Here is a 16,395-nt window from a genome sequence, read left to right as displayed (position 1 = left end):
GGTTCGCTTCCTATTATCGCCGCTTCGTTAAAAATTTTGCGACGTTGGCAAAGCCATTACACGTTCTGACTGGCAAAAATCAAAGGTTTAAATGGGGAGCGGAAGAGGAAAAATCTTTTATGGCACTTCGGGACCACCTCGCCACGGCGCCAACGCTGGATTACCCAGATTTCTCACAGCCGTTCATCCTCGATACGGATGCTAGTGATATCGGCATTGGGGCCGTTTTGTCGCAACGTAAGGACGGGGTAGAGCGAGTAGTGGCGTACGGCAGCCGGGTTTTGTCCCCTGCGGAAACACGCTATTGTGTGACAAGACGGGAACTTTTGGCAATTGTTCACTTTGTCCGATTGTACCGGCCGTACCTGTATGGACGGAAATTCCTAGTTCGCTCAGATCATGCGGCTTTACAATACTCCTTGAAATTAGATCAACCGTCAGGCCAATTGGCTAGGTGGTTGGAATCGCTACAGGAATTTTCCTTTGATATTACATACAGGAAGGGGACCCGTCACACGAACGCTGACGCGCTCTCACGGCTGCCGCCCCTTCCTCCGTGCACTTGCCTGACGGGCACGCACCGCTGTGCGGCACCAGCCACCTCGCCTTGTCCGGTTATGGGGGCGATAGCGGATGAGGATGCAGGGGCGAAAGCGAAGGAGGACGACCAGCAAGGGTCGGTGGACACGGATGATATCTTACGGCTACCACACGCGGTCTGGCTACGTGAGCAGGAGGCTGATGCCTCGCTGTCTCCGCTACGGAAATTGATAGGGAAACAAAAATCTCAATTGGCGGGTTGGAAATGGCAGATGTTCCGAGGCAAGTCGGGATTGTTAATGTGTACTGACGGGTTGTCTGACCGACCACGCTTGGTGATGCCTACTTCGCTTCGCTACGACCTGCTTCGTGCTCTGCACGCTGATAAGTTGATGCACCTCGGTGTCCAAAAGACTTTGGCCGCGCTGCAGAAGGATTTCTTTTGGGCCGGTATGACGGCAGACGTCAAGGACTTTATTCGCTCATGCCAGGACTGTGCAAAGAGGAAGCCGCCTCGGAACCCCTATGTACCACCGTTACGTTCCATTGAGGTGTCCCGCATTAACGAATTGGTTGCTCTCGATATTCTGGGACCCGTTTCCCCCGTCGGCGAGGGGCAATAAATACCTTCTCGTCGGGGTGGAATATTTTTCTCGATGGCCGATGGCCTGGCCTCTGCCCGACCAGACGGCAGCATCCATTACCGACGCTTTCTTGAACGGGTATGTCATGGACAAGGGGGCACCTGAGAGGCTGCTCACAGATCAAGGGCGGAATTTCTCTTCCAAATTGCTTAAGGAAGTTTGTGACGCGTTGGGTACGAAGAAAATTCGCACTTCTCCTTACCACCCACAAACAGATGGTATGGTGGGACGATTCAACCGCACCTTCTCGGCTATGCTTTGTCACACGGTCAGTGAAAACCAAACCGATTGGGACCTGCACATACCAGGCGTCTTAGCGGCTTACCGCATGGTTCCACACACGTCCACGGGATACTCACCATTCTTTTTGATGTATGGCCGTGAAAATGTTCCACCCATCGATGTGCAATTGGGTGAGCCGAGTAAGCGACCGTCCCGTTCCTTGCCTGACCACGTGCGTGACTCGCTTGAACGAGTGACGGAGGCGCGAGAGGCTGCCCGGTGTGCGACGGCCCGTGCTCAGGCAAGGAACGAACGTTATGCGCGTCAATCGCATACTCACATGTCTTGGTCAGTGGGGGACCGGGCGTGGCTCCACTGCCCCCAGGTACCGGCGGGCACATCCCCCAAGCTGCACAGGCCGTGGCGAGGGCCTGTGACACTAGTGGATGTTCGGAACTTGCAGAGTATCCGTGTTCAGTACGAAAATCGGCGGTGGTATGTCCACTCCTCACGGCTTAAACCCTATGTTGACGCGCGTGTCGGCCCTTCATCCCCACTAGTTGACCTGCCGGGTTCCGTCGAGCCGACCACGCCGATTGTCACATCCATTGATCCCAAGGGGGACTGTGTTGTGCCTCCTACAGATGAACAGGTTCTGAGGGCTGAGGCGGCCCCAGCCGCCCCCCCTCCAATGAGACCTGCCCTGGACGTGACCAAGCATCAACAACCTACTTCTTCTTCGAGCCTACCACCTCCTGTCCATCCGGAAGCAAGGGGATCATGCGCTGGAAGCGGAGGGGGTCCCGCGTCGCGTACGCGGTCGAAATCTCTTCCGTTTCGTTAATGTTTGATCGTTCGTTTATTTCCCTGTTGTTACTGCGCTGCAGGGGCGCCCTAATGTATGTGGTGATTCTTGTTGTATGGGTGACTTTTTTAAATGTTGTTGGGCGCAGGGACGCCGGTTCACCCTCGTATCGTTAAATGCACCTTGGTGCCCTAATAATGTGTTCGGAATTGGTTTATCACCCTTTCCCAGCCGAGACGGCTACTTTTTTTCACCGGGGGGGGGGTGATGTAATAACAGCTATAGTGGGTTCACGTGGGGGATTGGCTTGCCGGTCCTGCTTGTAGCCAATAAGGGTCGAGATAGGGAGCGTGGGGCCGGCGTGATCACGGCATGTCATCAGGGGTGATTGGCCCAGCCATTGGGGCCCCAGCTAATGGGGATCCGGATAAGAGGCGTGGTCCCGGGAGTGACAGGGAACCATCGAGAACGGTCGAGATTGCCCATGGAGGATTGGCTGGGGGGACCACGTGACGAAGGGATTAAGAGGGAGGAGAGAGGGATGATCGAGAGGAGACGGGGAACTGAACGGGGTGAGAGCCACGCGCGAACGGGGCTCCGGGTGCCACGTGCGCGGTGGGAGTTGTGGGAGTCTGCCGCTCTCCGTTGTCTGCCAGCAACGGGGCGTGTGGGAACAAGTGTACCGTGAAGTGAAAATAAAGAAGACCGATTCCGAATCCGTCTCCGGAGAATTATTACAGTAGTATCCACTGACAATAATAGTAACTAGTAACTGAATAGCAGTATCTCGTAACTCTACAGTAGTATCCACTCACTCTATAGAAGTAGCTACTGACCGTAGTAGTATCTACTGACTGAATAGTAATATGTGCTGACTGTAGCAGTATTTACTGACCGTAGTGGTATATACTGACTGTTTTACTATCTACTAACTCTATAGTAGTATCTACCAATTCGATAGCCGTATCTACAATCACTACAGCAGGGCATACCGACTGTGGTGGAACATGGTATCACTCCAGCAGTGCATACCGACTGTGGTGGTACCTGCTTTTACAGCAATGCATACTGACTGTGGTGGTACCTGCTATGATTACAGCAGTGCATAATGACTGTGGTGGTACCTGCTATGATTACAGCAGTACATACTGTGGTGGAACCTGCTTTCACTACAGCAGTGCATACTGTGGTGGCACCTGCTATGCTTAAAGCACTGCATACTGACTGTGGTGGTACCTGCTATCACTACAGTAGTACATGCTGACTCTATAGCAGTATATATCGACTATATAGCACAAAGTACTCACCTGAAAAAAATGGCGTGGTGAGGCCTAGTCCCGTGCAGAGTCCCTGGCCTCGCCTAGATTACTCAGCCGGCCGAGGTGGCACCTTGTCAGGCTGGGGGCTGGGCCACTACCCCAGCCCCCCCCCCCACCTTCCCCCCGCCCGCGCTACAATAATACTAAGCGCTATAATATTATTATCTACGGACTCTATAGTAGTAACTGCACGCATCGGGGTGGGGGGGGGAGAAGAGGACAGCACACTGTGAAGAATTTACCTGTGTGTTTTTATAGCATTTTTAACGTGAAAGAAAATTTTCCCCTCACCCCCACCGAACGTGTATGATTTGGCAGGGGCCGTCCCCCCCACCGAAGGCGTGCGAATTGGTTTGGTCGAGCGTATGTAAGAAATCAAGATAAATCGCACTAAATCGCTAATAAACTACTTTTAAGTTGACGGATGGGAAAACGGAATAGCGCTTGCTCACCACGGGGCTTAGGGCGTGGTACCTGGCTATTTTTTTTCAGGTAAACCCCACCGTTTGAGAGCTAAATCCTTCGCAAGCGTGCGAACACACACAGACAGACAAAAAATTACATTTATATTTAAAAAAGGTGAGCCATTGCTCACCATGTGTGTTAATCAGGATGCATCTAAATTCTAAACCCACATCAATGGCAGAAAGACAGACCGGATGAACACAATTCTGTGTGATCAACATCATTATCACTACACCATTACTTTGGTTACTGGATGTCCTTCCAGTAAACAAACATCAGAAAGCCCCAAAAAATAATTTTCTCCTAATTCCCAGTCGGAAATATCATGTTAATCTTGGCAAACTATCTACATAAGCAAGTTGCAGCAGACAGGGTAGAGGGTTAATATTGAAGTGTTTGATGTATCTGGCCTGGTAGAGATATAATTTGTGTGCTGGATTCAGTCATCAACTTGGACCAACATTGTTTCAGGGTCACTTGTTATCAACAGTAAGACCCCCACAGTATGGAAATGTGGACGTTTCAATAATGATGAAAAACGACTAGTGGATAGGCATCTCGTAATTTTCCTTTTTGCATGCAAACACTTCTACCTTGACTTTCGTGTATATATATTGCAGGGTGTGATATGCGGGGTGCGATGTGCAGAGTGTGGTTGACAGGGTGTATTGTGCATGGTTGAAATTGATGTTTTATAAATATTGCTGACCTCTTGCAAACATCAATACAATCAGCAACACAGATCCGACAATGGTTAGGCATTAATAGCACAAGTAAAAGTGTGGTTAGTAGTGAGTAGTGAATGATTTTCAGTGTGCGCATGTGGACAAAGTGCACGCCAGGTGTAATCCCCTGGCAGATCTAGAATTACACAGGAACCCCCTCTAATCAGACTCCCAAACCAACCAGGCGAGGAAGCATTTTATTAGACAGGGGGCTGCCCTACTTGCATGGCCCGACCTCCGCCCTCACCACCAATTCTGCCAAGTCAAAGTTGATGGAAGTCTAAAAATTACCCAAGAACAGGTACCAATGTGCTCCCCATTTTGACAGAAAGCTCAATTCACAATCACACTGTTGTGAGCTGATATATATATAACACAAATGTCTGTGCATTCTGGATAAAACAAGAATGGGCGCTCATCTCCTATGGCTGCTCAAAACGATTGGTAAAAAATCTTCTTTCTTACAGTGGCCATTTTTCTACAGAATGACCAATGTAGACTTCTCACAAACTGATACTTTGATGAGCTGGGTTGGCTTGTCACAACTCCAAGCTAAAATCAGATGTGGAAACACAACACGTTCATATATAGGGACCCATTCACATGTTGCTGAATGTTACTTTTTGTTAAATTGTAGATGATATCTCCATTACCAACTTTGTGGCTAATCACCCGGGCAATGTGTTTAATTCATTTAATATCGGTGTCAATGTGACCTGCAGTGTTTAAACTGATTTTGCGACCATTTGGACATTTTACTTTGGATTCTAAGCCATCAGTAAAACGAAATCCTTATTCATTCTTGCTCTGTATTTTAAATTATTTCACGAATACAAGAACTGTGCAAGGACCTTGAGAACTTGAAGCAAAAGGTGCCATAGAAGAAATTAAGATTATTTCTGAATTTAACGTTCACATTCATTTCATATTGCGAAGCTTACTTGGCCCAATCCAGTTTCATCCATGTTCCCAGGAATGTCAAGCCACCACAGACAACCCCCAGAAAGAGAGCCTGGATCAGCTTACACGCGTCACTCTCAAGATACTGTTTACAGCTAAACTTAGTTTTTTTTCTGTGTTATAGAAGCACAAAATTCACCAGTCAGTGTCTCAATGCTCGAAGGTGCATTGAGGGGGCATTCATCTCCACTGGCATCCAATGAATGCCACGGTGGAAAAATGTTAACTCCCTCGCCTGTTATGCAGTAGGTCTTGGGTTCGATCACAACCCTGACGCCTGTATAGTTGGAGTATGCATGATTTCCCTGTGGTCGCATAAATTTTTCTCCAGGTCCTCTGGTTTTCCCCTCCACATTTAGAAACATGCATGAAGAGTATTTGGTTGCTAGAAATTAAGCCACTTCGTTGAGCTATGATTTGTGGCAAATTTGCTTATGAAAAAGAGCTATATAGCTTAGTGGGTCTTACCTGTTAAATTTTTTTTTCAAAAACCAGTTGGGAACATTTGATATTGCTATGGTAGGGACCAGGTTTATTCATAAGATGGCTCCTGTTAACGTCCATGGGGAGGGTTCAGTAGAACACCTGGCTGTGATTTTAGCTTGCAATCATATGATTGCAGGATGAGCACTCTTGTCAATGCAACTTGGTCAGATTATTTTAGTAATCATGTCATACAACAGTTTAACAGATAAATAACCAAATAACACGTTAATTACACGCTATATGTTAACTAAATAATGTTGCCAAAAATATATTTGAAGCTCTTTAACTGTTAAAGTGGGTGGCATATTTAGACCCATAATAAACAAAACAAGGTATACCGAGTTGTGCTCAAGTGATATGCATTTTTTTTTATTATAGATGTGATTGTAAAATATTTTTCCGAAATTACTCATTGTAACTAGAATGAAAGTGAGAAGGTTACAAGATAATATCATTCTATGCATGGACGTGTGCCTTCGAGGCAAACATTTATACGAATGCCTTGAGTTAACCAACATGAAAGAACTTAACAAAGCCTTATACACTTCCTACCATACATTTTAAGTCACGATATTGATGTATTGTCATGCACTCAAGAAACGTGTAAGAAAATGTGACTTACTGTGAAGAGTTGAAGAATATTGTCATCTTCATAACATCAAGAAAATGACAGAAAGTTAGTGTCATACATTTCTGAAGATGCTTCTACCGCATATGATGAGTTTGTTCAACAGGATGAAAAGCCATATGCTGTTCACGAGCCCCCCCCACCCCCCCAGCTGCTTGATATGGGTCATCATGACTGATCTCTCTCAACTTTAAAAACTTTTGCATGTGGTCCACCGGTCCTTTCCCCCAAGTGCTGAAATACGAGTATGTTGCAACACCCCATATAATATTAACAAATAAGAGACTTACTAATTGAATCCTTAACATTGTCATATGAAAGAAATACTATAGGCTTCCATTTATACAAGAGAAGGGCAATTTTCTATTTTGCCGAACTGTAAGGCAGTGTTAATAGTGATCGTGGTAGGGTTTTTGTTTATTTGTGATGTGCACATATGACAATGCATTACGTTTTTTGTCTAATTTTAACACTGCATTTAAAATAGGCTATCCCAGGCTATTTTATGTCAGCCCTCAATACATTGCATGCACGTATGTAAAATGTTATTTTCAGCGCATTGTACTGTCCGGCACTACACTTATCAGATATGGATAATGTTCCAAGGGATCACGAAAACACAAATACTCGCATGAATAGGGTTACAGGTGCTGTGAAATTTTAAACAGCCTCTCTCATTTGTGGACAAAACCCCACAGCCCTGCGGCCCACACATTACACGAGGCTTCACACCCCCTGGCTAAGTCCACTCTTGCCCCATGTTCGCCCACCGTGTGATTGGTGAGGAGCAGACGTTTATTGTCAGCTCAAAGTGCTGATAAAGCACTTTGCCTGCCAAGCAGTTTCCAACAGTAGGGAAAAAATGGCAGTCAAAATAACATAGATTTATTTTTGACATAGCTTCATACACTACATGGCAGCAGAGTTTATCATTCATATTAAGTAAGGAAAGCAGCCGCTTTGAAGAGGTACAGATCGGGGCCAACCCCTATAGTTCAGCTGGCTAATGCACAATTCTCTCTGCTCTTTTCCCCACTTTTTTATTTTCCGTCCACTTGTTTTTCAAGTATTACTGGCGATAAAACACACCCAAACAATTGCAAGCCAATTATTATATGAATTGCTCATTAGGCCAGTGAGAAAAGTGGTGAGCAGGCTAAGCAAACATCAACAATGCAAAAGTTGTATCTGGCAGGGCTGTGCAAATACCTACAGGCAAATATCAACAGCAGTGGCAGCACCAAAGCCTTAACAGATGGAAGAGGGCAGAGTGAAAGACAAGGAAAGCAGGCAGAACTAACTGTACCCACTGACACATAGAATCAAATAAAGCTTTGTGGAGTTACTGAACCAATACACACCTTGCATGGGTGGTCATTCAGGTTAAGGGTTTATGAAGCCAATTAGTGAGAGTTTTGAGGCAGACACTGGTAAGATGTATTCCGTAACCAGGTTTGAGTAAGAGGAAAAGTAAACGTTTAACAAGAGATTTCTTTATTTACCATAAAATAAGCTGCATCTGAGAACCTGCTGTAATCACAGGTGTCTGAAACGGTCGGCCACCTCTGACACGGGCAATATGAGCCCTCTGAGTCACCCAGTCATCCCACAGAATTACAAAACTTTGCTGGACTGATATTGACAGACAAATGATCTATTAAGGAGCAGAATACACACCAATGTATGGTGTGTATTCTGCTGTCGGCTGAGAGTATTGCAAGAAGCAGCACATGCACAAAGGCCAGGTGATGTGTTCCTATCATCACCAGCCCATCTCCTCCACTCTCCCCATCCTCCCTCAAGGGATTAAAGGCAGAACAATATCTGCAGTCATTGGAAAACTGTACAAAGTCATTTGGAATCTGCAGGATCTGAACAAGCAACAAGGACTGCACTTTTTAGGGTTTTGATTTGTGGATAACATTTTCGACTGACGATTTTTGTACCGGTTTTAAAGATAGATATAATTTTATAATCACAATAAATTAAAGATTTCCCGTGCTTGAATGTGCATGGGGCGGTTGCACATCTCTGTTGGTGGTCTTGAGGCAGTGGTGGATATTCAACTTTCCTATGGTGGAAGCCAGTCGCACCAAAGGACAACCACTGCTCACTGCCATAAAGTAATACAGTACTCACTTTATTCATTCTGGAACAATGATGGGCTGAAGAATTCCTCAAATGAAGATTATGAGACAAGTGCTTTAACCACATCACTACCAAGTCACACAATGTAGAAATAAATTCAGTGCTTGCTATTTTGTTTATAAATGAGAAATCCTGCTAATGGTGTGCGAAAATATATTTGTGAGCACATTTACATGGGGTATTAAACTACAGATCATTGATTACCTGATGGCTTTGGGGGGGGAAGAGGGCACCGGATTTTCTAAAATGCTGGATAATCACATCATTATTTAAAATAGCTTATTTTTCCACATTTTTGTATGAAATTATGCTTTTAGGTGTTGTTTTTTTGTGTTTTAAATTTGTTTACGATGTGAAATTGGCATACCTAAACAATAAAATAGCCAAAAATAAACCTCCTACTGTAAAAAAGGTACTGTATTTACTGCACCGTACTTACCACTCCAATATCGAAGACTCTGCATGGGGTGCAGTACTTTCATTGTTTAAGTTGTATGTAGTGCATATAATAATGAACACTGAAATCAAGAATAACTACTTTTTTTTGTCATGCGCATGGTGCCAATAGCCGGACTGAGTTACAGTGATTTTGCAGGTTTCGCCGGATCGGCCCGGGACCGCCGGATAATGTTGGATGCAGCTAGATAAATCTCGTGGTGCTGGATAATAGACGATCAACTGTAAACTCATTACCTTAGAGCACACTACTAAGATTGCATCCATTCCTCTAACTACTGTGACATAACAACGTTGTGTTTATAAGGTGGGTAATTTGAAAGGCATGTTGCACTCGATAGCATAAATTTTTAATTAAATTAATTTGTAAACCTCACTTCACTGTAAACTCTTAATTGGTAATCAACTTGCATCTCTAGTTCACATTAACGAGACCTGGAGCGATGCATCAGTGCATAATTGATTAAGCTGGCAATACATGCATCAAAACATGTGTATGAGAAAGATATACTGTACAATGTTTGCAAACTATGCAAGCTATAAGCTAAGTTTATATTCAGGCGAATGTACAAAATATGATAACTAATTATACTGTAAACATTTTTTTTTATTGCAAACCTAAATTGTTACGATTCATCGAATCTCTAAAGTGAATTGGCACGTGCCTGTATTAAGCCCTATACGAAAATGCATACGAACACACATACAAGCTTTAGTCAACTCCCTGTTGCCAACTCAAAAAAACTCCGAAAAACTTTCATATATTCTGATAATGAATTTGTTTTACATAGCCAAAAATTTAATTAATGCAAGCTGATTAGTAAGAGTTGGGGCCAAACAGCATTAACACAACACTGCCCTCTGTTGGAGCGTAAACTCACACCGTAGCTAGTTCTACAGAGCCTCAAAACGTCAGACCCATATAGCTCCGTGGTGGTCAAGCAACCATGGAAACATTATTCCAAGTGTTTAGACATGACACTGCTACCTCGTATTATACTTGCAAATATCATTCTTACCTTCAGATTTATCCATAATGTACAATCATATAACTTTACATGGCAAATGTGACCAGATTTATGACAATGCTAACCTACACTCAATTTTGGATGGACTTCATTCTAACCATAAATGCCAATCTGTGTGCTTAAAAAATAACACAAATTAAAGCGTCTCCTTGATCAAATACGCAAAGGGGCAGCCAGACCTACATTGGTGGTCCTGAGCCATGGGTGACGATTCCACATTCCTCTGATGGGTCATTCCATCTGTAAGATAACTACCATTGGCTTCCCACACAATGGATCTAAATCACATTGAACATAGGGATGAGAGACTGAATCAACTCACATTTTATTTGAACATGTGACCTTCAAATTGCGAATTAGTTGTCCTCTGCCAGAGCACCATCTAGGTGTGTCATGTGGTCAGGTGCCGATATTTTGAATCCCAAATGGGACTTGAATTGGTCTAAAAAACCTCCAGGGTCAACAAATCTGGGTACCACATTATGCAATCAATAGTGGCCATCTCAGGATCCACTTGATCCCAACAGATAAATGTGGATATTCCACATTAATGCCACACCACTGCTCTTTTCAGCAGGAAGACATTCTGGTGTAAAAATGTATAAAAAATTAAATCTCTCGAAGTCAGACTTCCTATTAAAGATCAGCATTCCAGTATAGCCCAACATGTGAACACAATGCAATTTTCTCCTATATTTTGGATTATTTCAGCACAGTTCAACTACCATGCTGTCATGAGTTCTACTTGAGAGAAGTAAATACAATCTTAAGAGTGCCATCGCATCTGCCGCATGCATCTCACCAGCACACTTGCAGTTCTGTGCATCCAGGCCTTTCTCCGCGGGCAGCTCGGTGAGCAGGTTGAGGAAGGAGCTGGTGATAGTGGTGCCCTCTTCTTCACCCTCACCGTTGCGCCCCCATGCTCGCTCTGGACTCTTGCTGCCATGCTCCCCTGACCCTGTCTGCTGCCCCTGCACGCGTCTGAGCGTGTAAACCCACAGGCGTGCCTCCATCTCACTGACGGCACGCAGGTGCAGGGTGTCACTGCCCAACACAATGCTGAATCTGCGTGGCGCACCCCGCTTTCTCTCCACGTCCCGTAGCTCGCGAGTTCCGTGTGTGCGGACAGGGGCGCCGTTGCGATCGCTCATGGCATAGCGGCACAGTGTGTCCTTGTCCAGCGTGAAGTAGAATGACTTCCATGCGTGCCCCGTGCCTGCTGTCTCCTCTTGCTGTATCTGCTGTACCTTTAGCACACCGTGTAGCAGTGGCTGTACCAGGCAGCTTTCATCAACCGTGGGCTCTGGGTGCGGTGGTCCAGATGTGCAGTGATTTTGTGGTCCTTGGATTGTTGTGTCGTTATCATCGGCTGGCAAGAACTGCATGGCGGTGATGGCCTCCTGCAGCCGTTCAACCCAGTCGTCTGCCTGCTCTTCTGAGGGCGCACGCAGGTGTATGCGAGTGCCCGAGTAGGTGAGCTCCAGGCAACAGCGGTTTCCACCTCCGACCTGGAAGAGGTTGCTACTGCCGCCTCTACTCACGCCCTGCACAGCACAACACATTGTCCATCATTAACAGATCATGCCTTGTAAATATATTGTGCCATGCTTACAATACATGGATTGTTAAAATATTGTTTCGTTTTCACATCGTTGCAGGAGTTTGGCTTTTCTTCCACTGGTAGAGAGATGCCAACGGAAATAAGCACTGCCCTTTTTCACTCGCATTAGCACTTACGTTACATGTTCCTAGCAATGACAAGCTATCTAAAGCCAGCAGCACCACTGCCTATATAAATGCCGAACAAGCCAATGTGTGTACGCGTGCATGTGCCGTCAGTGTTTGTGTGTGTGTGTGGAGATATCTGGTACAATGATTAGTGCAATAAACTATAATCCCAGCAACCACGGTTCAATTCCAAGCCATGCACTATATAATGATGCTGGCCACACCACCCTCTAATATACCTTACTAACCATTGTAGGTGCCCGCTAAGCAATCGATCAACGCCATCAACATTGATTATGAACATACAAGCCGTACAACTTGGTGGAAGTGGAGATAAGCCTATTGTATACATTTAAAAAAAACAATAACATGCTGATTAAACTCATGGTAGACTCACCAGTGATTTTATGACGTACAACTGCACATGATGCATAATTGATGGGACATTGCAAGGACATGAAGCCACTATTTAAATATCCACATATACGATGGGTTAAAGATTAAATGTCCATACAAATGTCGTCAAAAACCCATTCTCGTCACTTCCTTCTTCTGGCCACCTTGCAGCTCATCGGTTTTGATAATTTTATAAACATTCGTAATACTCTAACCCTGAATTACAGGTGTGAATTATTTGTATGTACGACCATATCTGCTTCAACCTATTCTTGATGAGCCGTGAAAGGGAATGGAAATAAGAGTGCCCAGTGAATACTTTTGAAACTGTTAATAACACTGCAAGATCCACAACATAATTTACCCTATGTTCCAGAATCTAAAATATGGGATCTCTGTCTCTGCGTGTCTTGGTGCGCGACTTTAACTCTGGCAAGAGGTGAACTCGCCTGGCAATGAGCGACCATGTAGACCTCTTTGGGCTTGCCGTGCACCTCTGAGCCTGGGTTGAAGAGCTGCAGGGACATGGGCGCCAGCACACAGTGGTACTCCTTCCACAGCAATATGGTGCCCGTGCGCTTCTCCAGGTTGCCCATCTTCAGGATGTTTTGAAATGGGTTGTAGACGCCTGAGGGGGTGGCAATGGAAGTTAATGTGGTGTTAAGAGTCAATGCTGGACTCATAGGTTAATAGCAGCACACTAATTGTTTAAGGACGTCTGTGTAAACAGATTGTATTTTTCATTGCCGGTACTCTGGATATGTGCCATTGTTCAAATCCAGCAGCATTAACACGATTCATTACCGAGCCACCCAAGGTAATAAATCTGGCTGCGCCATTGCACTCAATCATTAGCTCAAATCAGACCATTCTGTCGATTTTTTTTAACAATGTTGGTCTGCATTTAGCAATGGTACTGTTGGTGTCAGTTCCAGAGTATATTGCTAGACTTCATAATTGCACCCCCTAAATGAAAGAAGAGTGTCACATCTTGCCAGTATTATACTTGGGAAAAAACACCATCGGAATTCCCTGAGCTTGCTTAAGCTTGTTGGAGCACAAAGACCACTTTATAGGATCAGTGACTTGAAACCCTTCCCTGAGATTTAGAGATAGTTTTTTTTTCAGATCACTTACGTAGAATTAATTTTAGATTCACTTTTGATGATGCAACCAAGACAATGTGGCTTAGAGACATTCATGAATGTAATCAAGTGTTTATACAGTAAAGCTTCAAAAGAAATAGGACTAAGTAAACAGGGATGCCGCCTTGGTATTTTAATTATCAGACTGGATGTACAATCCAGGGGCAAGCCATTTCATTACACTATTGTGGAAGTTGAAAATGTACAAGTTGATAAATACATTAATCCACCCAGCAGTATATGTACACCACAGTTATACGACTGGCAGGTTGCATTTGGTGCGGTAATATGTGGGTATGCCCTGCTCTTCCAACATCTGGCCAGGGTGAAAGAGTAGGCCAATACCCCCAAATGGGTTCTCTAGTGGGGGCCCTTCTCCCAGCAGTGGCATGAGCATGCAATTGCAGGACTCCCACTTTACCTTATTACTCTTTTTTTTATCTCGAAAAGCCTCGAGTATCAAGGGTCTTTTTAGTAGGGGGTTTACATTGGGATGTTTGGCCTATTATATATGAGAGCCTTGCTTGTGAGAGGAAACCCGAGTAAATGGGTAAAATGTCCACACAACAAACCCATTTAGTATACTGCCATCTACTGGCTCCGTCGCAGCTCTGCAGGTTTGAGAGTGATAAATGTAAGCGATTCACCAATTCCTGCCTGCAGAAGTATTTGTTTACAGGCATACACCAGCCAGGCCTATGTGGTCTGCAATGCTGTAGATTATATTTCGGAATAATTTATAATTTACAAACTTTTGTCATTCAAAAGCCAAACTCCTCCCCATACCAAAACATCCCTGTTTTTTTTTAGTTAACCCTCCCTATATAAAGCACACTGAATGCCGATTGCACTTTTGTTCCAATATAATAATCAGTAAAGCCATTAGAAAAACTTCCAATGCCTTTGCACATGCATATTACGAGGAAGTTTGTTTTAAAAGCTTATATTTCTATTCATCGTAGCAGATCCTAAATTATGGCACTTATTAGTCCACTTCTTAGTCCATATGGACTAATAAGGGTTTTGTTTGCACATTTTAGACTTACAAAAAATAAGGCAAAACGGCGTATGTATGTTGACCTTCGTTTGCACCCAACATATCCAATCGTGTTAATCGTGTTAATCGTGACTGGATGAAAAAAACTGTTAATTAAGCATTACACGATTTTTATAATGCTGGAAATGGGTCCATTTTCAACATTTACCACTGATGTCAGATAATAAATCAGCTGTGTTAATAGTTTTGTAATAAAAAAAATTGTGCTCTACTTCATACACAAGTTCCATTTTCAGCTTCTCAATGGCATTTCGATTGCCATCTTACATCAAGACCATTTACCGTAAAACTCGGGTCTGTCAACTTAACATGAATAACGATACAATTACAAATAAACCCACAGTTGTTAGGAACCAACTCCTGGTCACTCAGATAGTTCATAGCATAAAATGCGTGGGGGCAATCTGTCTTTATAACAGCATCTAAATGGCCTATCGTATTCCACATTCATCACTCAATTAGCGTGTACATATTCCCTTTCCAACTGCCTTCAATTCAGCGAGGTTGCTTATGGGCACAAAGTCCAGTCAATATGGTTTATGTTAGAGCATGCGATAAAGTGGCACTATGAGACAGAGAAACGTATTAACAATGAAAGTGATGTATGGGTTATGGTTAATTTCCAAGGCATAAGCTGTCAGAGTAATAGCAAATAATTAAGGTTGTGCACTTAAACAGGAGGTAGACTTTAAACGCATTATATCTACAGCTCAGCAAAACGTAAGTGAAATGTACAACTTCAAAGGTATGTAAATGACCAAACCATGGCATGCTATTCATTCATATTACTATACTTAAAACATTTATGCTGAAAATGTTTCCCTAATTGTTAATATTTAAATTTCATGCTCACAATGGAGATCTTAACCTGCTAATATAATCAAGCATTGGATTTTAAACTGGCTTGTATCGAGATATTTTAAAAGCACGTATTTTTGTCAAATGTATGGTGGTGGTGCTGCTGCTGCTCACAGTAGTAGCAACAAGATTTTATTTACAACCAGCAATGTCTGCGTGAACTCAGGGTCAAAAAGTCCCTGCTCAAGTGAACATTGGATAGTGAAATCTTGACTTAAAGCTTTCGTGATTGTTATTTTTTGTTATTTTCTTTGAATCTATCTACGTGACTTTACCGAAAGACCCAAGAACATTGGATGGTGCTCAACTCCATTGGCATGAACTCTAAGCCAGTGGTCGAAATACATTCCTTCCATGGGTCGACCACTGTTGAATTCTAACAAAGCTGTACTCCGTTTGTTTTTGATCCCAAAAGAATGATGGGCCGAGTCAACTCCCAATTTTGAGTCAACCATTCTTGCCACAGTGCCACATATATAAACCCATGTATATACTTTTGAGATATGTAGTTATAGTACAATCACATGCATTTAAAAGGATTGATGCATACCATGCAATGAAGCAATGACCTATATTTATACACTAGGTGAAAACCCATTGAGACAAGTCTCTTTTATACCTTTCACCAGAATTCCCATGTTGCACCGTTATGTACAGTGTCTCAAGATGTTTTGATGTATAAATGTAATTGTTTGTCTGTCTCTGTCTGTCTGTGTACGAAACTTGCGAAGGATTTGGCTCGCAAACTGTGGGATTTATCTTTTAAAAAAAGTAGCCAGATACCA

The 16,395-nt window shown here is 43.7% G+C and overlaps 1 protein-coding gene across 2 annotated transcripts in view; it reads right to left on the bottom strand.

Annotated features, from left to right (window-relative positions):
• The window catches only part of LOC144731568 (pleckstrin homology domain-containing family M member 1-like), a 68,438-nt gene that overhangs the window by 34,512 nt on the left and 17,531 nt on the right, over positions 1–16,395 (bottom strand). For both annotated transcript variants that reach the window (XM_078612845.1, XM_078612760.1), the window contains exons 6-7: positions 13,000–13,178; positions 11,229–11,970 (exon numbers count right to left, since the gene is read on the bottom strand). In XM_078612845.1, coding sequence (XP_078468971.1) covers positions 11,229–11,970; positions 13,000–13,178 — 921 coding nt within the window. The remainder of the gene's footprint in view (positions 1–11,228; positions 11,971–12,999; positions 13,179–16,395) is intronic.

Source organism: Lampetra planeri, chromosome 1 (assembly GCF_965212315.1).
Source record: "Lampetra planeri chromosome 1, kcLamPlan1.2.h2, whole genome shotgun sequence".
Classification (NCBI taxonomy): Eukaryota; Metazoa; Chordata; class Hyperoartia; order Petromyzontiformes; family Petromyzontidae; genus Lampetra; species Lampetra planeri.
This window is presented reverse-complemented; position numbering and strand designations above follow the sequence as displayed.